Source organism: Montipora capricornis, chromosome 3 (genome assembly GCF_036669925.1).
Source record: "Montipora capricornis isolate CH-2021 chromosome 3, ASM3666992v2, whole genome shotgun sequence".
Lineage (NCBI taxonomy): Eukaryota > Metazoa > Cnidaria > Anthozoa > Scleractinia > Acroporidae > Montipora > Montipora capricornis.
The window spans coordinates 54,453,759-54,461,258 of NC_090885.1; the positions used below are offsets into that span (position 1 = coordinate 54,453,759).

General features: G+C 39.7%; 1 protein-coding gene across 1 annotated transcript in view; it reads right to left on the reverse strand.

Annotated features, from left to right (window-relative positions):
- Nucleotides 1-7,500, reverse strand: part of LOC138040581 (meiotic recombination protein REC8 homolog) — a 39,833-nt gene that overhangs the window by 6,866 nt on the left and 25,467 nt on the right. The window contains exons 12-15 of the mRNA XM_068886277.1: nt 6,734-6,794; nt 5,646-5,785; nt 4,475-4,598; nt 2,599-2,692 (exon numbers count right to left, since the gene is read on the reverse strand). Of these exons, the coding sequence (XP_068742378.1) occupies nt 2,599-2,692; nt 4,475-4,598; nt 5,646-5,785; nt 6,734-6,794 (419 nt within the window). The remainder of the gene's footprint in view (nt 1-2,598; nt 2,693-4,474; nt 4,599-5,645; nt 5,786-6,733; nt 6,795-7,500) is intronic.

Sequence of the window (7,500 nt, forward strand, 5' to 3'; positions counted from 1 at the left end):
GCTCCATCTTGCCTGCTCGACTAGCCAATCCCAGCGCGGGATTTGGTTGATCTTGCCCGCTCGCGGAGCTAATAATATAATAAGGTTTATTATTTGGAGTGTGTAGTGTGCTCTGGTGGTACAGTTGCACCCAACCATCCGGATAGTGTCGCGCTTATGTAGGGAAAGAACAATGGAGAAGCTAAGAACCAATGAGAAGACAATGACGTCACGGTCAAACCAGACCAAACCAGTTTTGAAGATGATGAATATTTAAAAGTGTCTCTTTAATATACTTGTCAAACCGGTTTGAGGCAATACTTTACAATGGCACAATTTATTTTACTGACCTAAAACAAACAAGCAACGAAAGAGGAAACTTACCGAAAATATTTACAGAGTGAACAAAATCAAAACGATTCTTTGTCGAAATAAAATCTACAGAGTTTGTTGTACGCTTTTATGCACGTTTCGCACGAACTTTCAGACGGACAGGGACAATTCATTACTTTTTTTAAAAAGGTTATAAATATCCGCTTTGTGATATTTTGTTTGCGCTTTCATGTATAAACAACAAATCACACGTCTTTCCCCAAAGTCCATTTCTGGGTGGAACATTGGACAACCATACAAAGGAAGAGTTTGCTCAGTTTAAAGCTGAATGCCAAGTGGACTTTTTTTTTTCGCTAACCTCTACTACAATAATCCCGAAATAACATCAACTATGATTTCAAGTTTATTTACTAATAAATTCTCAGGGGTAAAAATTATTGGGTTAATTACTAATCGATTCTCAGGGGTAAAAATTACTGGGAAATATATTTATGGATGAACGATTAAGGGGTCGGCACATGATATCGATATAAAAAGGAAAATACTCCCAACTCTTCTGAAGTCCTCCATGTCTGCATTGATTTGTGGCGACAGTGGGCTCATGTATTGGAATAAGTAGCCAACGTGCGTCTCCACGTTTTTTCACACTCTTTATGAATTCCCTAACGACATGTTGTCTTTTCAAGGTTCCAACATTCCTCCATATGCATGCAAATAAAGCATGTACTTAATATCTGCAAAATTCCGAAAAGAAATTTTAGTCTAGCAAACGGAACGTTGAATTTTATCGACGAATAAGCACTTTCAAAGTGTAACAAGAAGCACTAAATTAAATCTGAAACAATAAAGCATAGGCTAAACCACCTCGTGTTTCAACGTGCTCTACTCCACTTATAGCCATCTTTAAACAGTGCGCTTATTTTGAATACGCAAATTTTGAAGCTATTGAATCTAGCACTCGGTAAGGAATCAAACACTCGTTTGCGCATTCAAAACTTGAATTTTGAAATCATAGAAACTACTTAAATTTGAAAAGCAACCAATAATACTACAGGAATTTCGCATACTTTCAGATCTAGCTATGGAATCTAGCACGCTGTGAGGAATCAAACACTCGTTTGGGCATTCGAAACTCGAACTTTGAAAGCATAGAAACTACTTCACTTGAAAAGCAACGAATAATGCTACAGGAATTTCGTATACTTACAAATCTCGCTATAATTCTTGTAATCTCTAAGTCTTCATTGCTGTTACAATCCATCTTCTTATTTCTGCTTTCAATCTTCCACTTCTTGTTCTGCGTTTTTATCGGTCTGCTTTCTCCCTGGTTTTGTCTTTTTTCTTTTGCTTCTCATTGGTCGAAATTGCCAAAAACCCATCAACCATAATCACCAATCAAAAGCGAGTTTTTGCCGACGGTTTTTTTTCATAAAAGTTGATCCGATTTCGAGCAAAGGTCTCATGTTTTACCTTTCCTTTTCAAAAGAAAACGCTGAACACGTAATAAAAAGAAGAATAATGAAGGTGGTTGTTCTCGAAACGTACGAAACTGATTAAAACAGGTTTACTTCAATCAATCAATCAGTCAATCAATAGCCCATTTTCGAGTTGCTGCATGCCTCAGTTTCAAAGCGAGTCCTGGTGCACAACCATTCAAATGGAAATGAGTTGCGTATTCTCATGCAAACCAAACTCATTTCCATTACAATAGTTAAGCACTAAGACTCAGTTCGAAACCGAGACAAACAGCAACTCGGAAATGGCCCATTTATTACAGTCATAGCGTGGGTTTGAGGTTGCCCTCAGTATCCGAGCTCATGTATAAAACGCATGATTACTTAGCATTCAAAACGGCATCCTGAGTGTGATCTTACTCACACAATTAGGTATTCCCTGTCCGCCTGAAAGTTCGTGCAAAAGGTGCATAAAAACCGTTTTGATTTTCTTTTTCTTTTCATTGTGTAAATATTTTAAGTACGTTTCCTCTTCTTTGCTTGTTTCCTTTAGGTCAATAAAATAGATTGTGTCATTGTAAAATATTGTCTGAAACCGGTTTGACGAGTTCGTCTGGTCTACGATATAAAACCCTCCTAGATGAATTGCATGTCATTAAATTGCCGCTTTGGGTAACCTTGAATCTATTTGCACACATGAATGAAAAAAAATCGTCTATCCATCCCCCATATACTACTTTCATCTCTCATCCACTCCCTCGCTCAAGAAAGATCCCCGTCGTAAAGGAGTTCAGTGATAGCATTTGATAAAATGACGGCTTTGTTTGTTTACCTTGCACGTGCAGTAGTTGGGTCCATGTCGACCTCGCTTCTCAAGCCTCGATCACCACTCAGCGAGGAAGGTTCCCACGGTCGAACACTTACATCTTCAAAATTAAATGAAAAAGAATTTTAAGATGTTGTTGACGCTTGCTGTCCTAGAAGTACTATGTACTATGCAACGAGTTCCAGTCTGCAGATTTTCGGGCTTTTTAAAAAAAGTCAACCTCGATTCATTAAGTAATTACCATGTTGGCTGGTCGTTTGTGTTTTAAGTTTTAGTTCTTATGAAGTAGAAGAAGAGATGTATTAATTGATAATAGGGAGCTTAAGCAACGACAACGACGACGGCAACGAGAACATCATCTCAATATATAAATTCGCGTTATTGTAATTACTTCGTGACTATTTCATCCTTTTTAATATGACAATGTTTGGTAGAACGGCACTTAATTTAGGGGAGAAAAGTGAAATTTATCAACCTAGGTAAATGAGGATCACCAATTTAACCTACGTAAAAACGGATTCATCCTGATAACGGATTTTATTATATCCATTTTGAAATCACTGCTGATCCTTGCAATCTGATTGGCTCTCAGCAGTGTGATTTATTCCCAAATCGCACTATTTTTTGCTCTAAATGGCACCATTTCCGCAGCTTCTGAGAAAGGAACACTAAAACAAAACAGCCAATCAGATTTCAAGACTTGTTTAAAGTAACCAATAAAGTTGCCAGAAAATGAAAGACAAAGCTATTGTGTGGCGAATTTTGCAACTTTTGTTCCCAACTGGATCAATAAAATGTTGGTACTGATTATAATCCTGTATTTCAGTTATAAATAATGACTGTATGATTTCTAAATGGATGTAATAAAGTGGTAATTGAACTTCGTGTTGTGCAATTTTGGTCTGAAATCAAATCGAACTTGGTTTAACACAACCACTAACTATGGTGTATCTAATTTCGAGACTGACGTTTATAATTATGGCTGACACATTTTAACAATTGGCTATACCAAGAAAAAATAAAAGCCTTTTCCATAGGTAATATGTCTCAAGTTATTTTTAGATCGACTCCCTCGCTGTTTATATCCCAAGGGGATTAGGCAACAGCAAGAGTGAATTAGATAAGAATTTTGATCTATCACTATCACCTTGCCCCAGCACAGTCACAAATGGGTTTATTTTTAGATACAATTTTAGCGCAAGACAAACAAAGGGCTGCCAATTTTAACCAATCAGAATAAGCCATGTCACGCGAGATCGCTTTTGCCATGTTTTTTCAGTGACATGATGACAACTGATCTTCGCGGTAACGGGTATTCTACAAATAGACTCATTTGTGGCTGTGCTGGGGAGCCCACCCATCATTGCCATAACAACACTCTTATCTAATTCATTCGTGGTAACAGCCAATCATATGGAAGGAATGTGTTCTCTGAGCGTGGACTATCCACGCGGAACACACTTCGGCCACATGAATGGCTCTTACCTAATCCCATTTGGATGTGTACGGCGTGGGAGTCGATCTAAAAATAACTTGAGACATATTACCCATAAAGAAGAATTTGTATGGGGAATGCTGTAATTAACTTGTTCTCCTATGACCTTCGAGAGCAACTCCTTAGCAGTTCCAAAGAAAACCTGAAAAATACAGGCTTGAACTTGACTCCAACCCATGATAGTGGGATTATACTAGTACTGCACTGGTGCACCATCTGAGCTCTGAAGCCATCTGGAAGCTTGTTACATTCAGTTGGTCAGGCTCGCTTGGAGTCGCTCCAGCGCTCAACTCTAAATATAAATCTTTCGTGTACTTGTAATTCCCAAGCTTTGAATTTGCCTAGCCTTCATAAATGGAAAAATGGAGGTACACGATGATTTCTTACCTGGAAGATCTGGCGTTAAGCCCAATAAACTTGCATCTGACCTTTCAAACAATCCTGAACCCTCGGCCAGGGGGGCTGCTCGTGCTATTTCCTTTTCAGACGGTGTGTCCATGCTCCTAGCAACCTGGAGGAGATCAAACACGTTCTCAAAAGATCGTCTTTCTTTGTTGCGCTATGGTTTGAAAAATGTCCGGGATATATATCTAAATAGTCTATAGTCTGAAGGGGGGAAGTGTGGACTGTAGGTGATTGTTAAGAAAACAGCAAATCAATCGTCGATTGGTAAATTTTACAACTTACAGCACAAATCTCTGGAATAGATGTGCGTAAACCGCGCGACCAAGATTGAAAGAATTTACAGATAAGATAGAAGGTATCTGATTCAGTTGGTAAACGTTAAGCTTACAAGGGCAAAACTTGACAGTAAACTTGAGTCACTGATAAACTTGTGGCCCTCGGTGTGCACGTTTCAACCCTTTTCCTCCGTCAATGCTCCGCTTTACGGGAATTCAAAGCTTCAGTTACGCGGATCAGAAGAAGGTCGAAACAGACGTCGATCGAATGAGACAAGGATCGAACTGCCGTCCTCCAGCTCAGAAGGCCGCGTACTAACCGAAAGGGCGGCGCCGCCTGCCTTGGCAAAGTAATATTCTTTGAAATAGTCCTCGTGAAAACCACTCCCAACGGGAAAGTGGTAAATCGACGCGAAAGATTCGCTCCATACGATTCTCGTTCCCTGAGACGGCAATATTTTGAGTCACACAAAGAATAACGACCTCTGCTGCTCAGTCCATACCAAGGGGCCCGACTTCCTTTTAAACAAGGTTATGTGAAGATCGTCGTTCTCAATGATGGTCCAAGAAATCGTACTCGCTGAGAATATCTCCCGCGCGTCGTCGCTAGGCTTCACGTGCATGTCTCCTTTACACCTAATAAAAGCCCTCTTTAGAGATGAACGTTCAACGAAGAAACCATCACAACTTTGACGGGGGAAGCTAGTGACTTGGCCCGGCAAAAAACCAGTTACTTTGATTTTCCGTGATCATTGCAGTTTTAACCTCAAACCTTAAATATTCGAACGCATGTCTCGCAATCTTTAAGCAGTTCGGGAATAAATTGCCAACAATATAACTAACACAAACGTCCAGCCTTTTATGATCTAGATACAAACCTCAACACTTTCCCCCAGTGGTGACCTAGAAGGCCCTGAACTCTCCTTTCCCGAGCTCCCAGAATCGCTGGAGGGAAATTCTCCGTGAATAGTGACCGCATTTGCTTTCCAAATTTCAATAAAAGGGGAACTGCAAAGAGCTTGAAAAAACACTAACTTTCAACAAATGATAGTAATTCAAAACTTCTGGCCTAGTAACTGCAGAACAATCTAAACTAGCTACGGAAATTTAACTGTCTCTTTTTTTCATTCACAAAACAGTGAATATCCTTTTTAAAAAAATGTTTTCATGCCATGAACCTCTCCATTGTGGAATTAATTATAGCCTTGAACAGGCTAAATTGTGTTGTCATTGTTTATCTTGCCACAAGGTTTCAGTGAAATAAAAAAATTGTAAATAAAATCAATGCCTCGCTCACAGACAGAGTAGCGTCACACACGAAGCGGGCGAAAAAATATAATAAACGCCGTATACGAGTAAATACTAATATCCAAATGTAACGTTCGGTGATTTGTTATGTTCCAGTCATTTGAAGTCCCCGGACACTTCCCTCGGGCATGAGCGGGGAATTGTGGGGACGTTTACTTTATACTCACCCCATCGAACGAGTACAATACCAAGAGTCACAGTCCAGCGAATGCACGTTGATCCGGAGTCACTCCATGGTCAGTGGTTTTAATACCGCATCACATGGTAACTTGCAAATCATGGCTGCCAACAATGTTTGACAACCCTCGGAAATAACCTGCGGTCACGCGTTTTTTTCCTTTAAAAAGAGTGCGAAAAGTACTTTCACGTCATCTCTAAAGAAAAGTATGAATGATCGCAGGCTATGTTGGGAATAGCAAGTTTAATATGTTTGTGTGGAACGTTAGGGGGCGGGGGAGTTCACTCCACTTTTGCCCCCAGGAAACGAGGATTTCACCAGCTTTCACTATCATAAATAGTGAATTCCCCGCTCATGCCGAAGTGGGGCGGGGGAGGGGGTCCGAGAGTTTCAAATGACTGGCACATTAAAGAAATGATTTATGCCCTGAAGAAGCCTTCAAGGTGATTTTTGAAAAGGACTTCACACTGACCCACTGACCTTCTGTTGTTGGTTCCATAAACAAATCTTTCGCTGATTTTAAGTGATGCTCATCAAGCCTCTACAATAAAATAGAATTTTGCGAAATACTGAAAACAGAAACTGTTTAAATTAAATGAACATGGATTGGAAGGGCAAAGGAATGGACGATCGTGGGAAGATGGAAGGAAAGACAAAAAAGACAAACAGACAATGGCATGATCATCGGATAACATCAATGAAGCTTGGTTTTCATCGTGCAGCTGACCTTATATTTTTCTATTTGCAAACTTCAAAAAAATTTGGAATAGTAAATTTTCACTTGCAAGTGAATTTCCAGTTGCAAGCCGGGATTTAGGGTATTGTAGCCAGAATTGTGTTTAACTTTACCAAATTTTACTAGGGTTTTCATTTGAAGCCGGAGTCCTATGGTTTCCCATTTCACGCCCGCTACTTTGACGCTACAAATTTTAAGATTCGTTGGCTTTTCCCTTTTTGGACATGGATATCTCAGGAAGCCATGGACTGAAGAAAGACAAGACAATCGAGCAATAAATCTTTCAAACTAATTATAACCACAAGAGGTCATCACATCGTTTTATTTTGCTTACTAAGCGGAATAATCGCTCTGATTGCACTTCATTCACGCCACAAGTTGACCTTTCTGTTTTTTTTCCTGCAAACTCAAGCATGTAAACAGCATTTCTGAGACTTTCAGATCTCATTGAAGGTTCAATTCGCACCAATGCAATTGCAAATCGGCCTTACAACGGAAAATAACCGTGTCC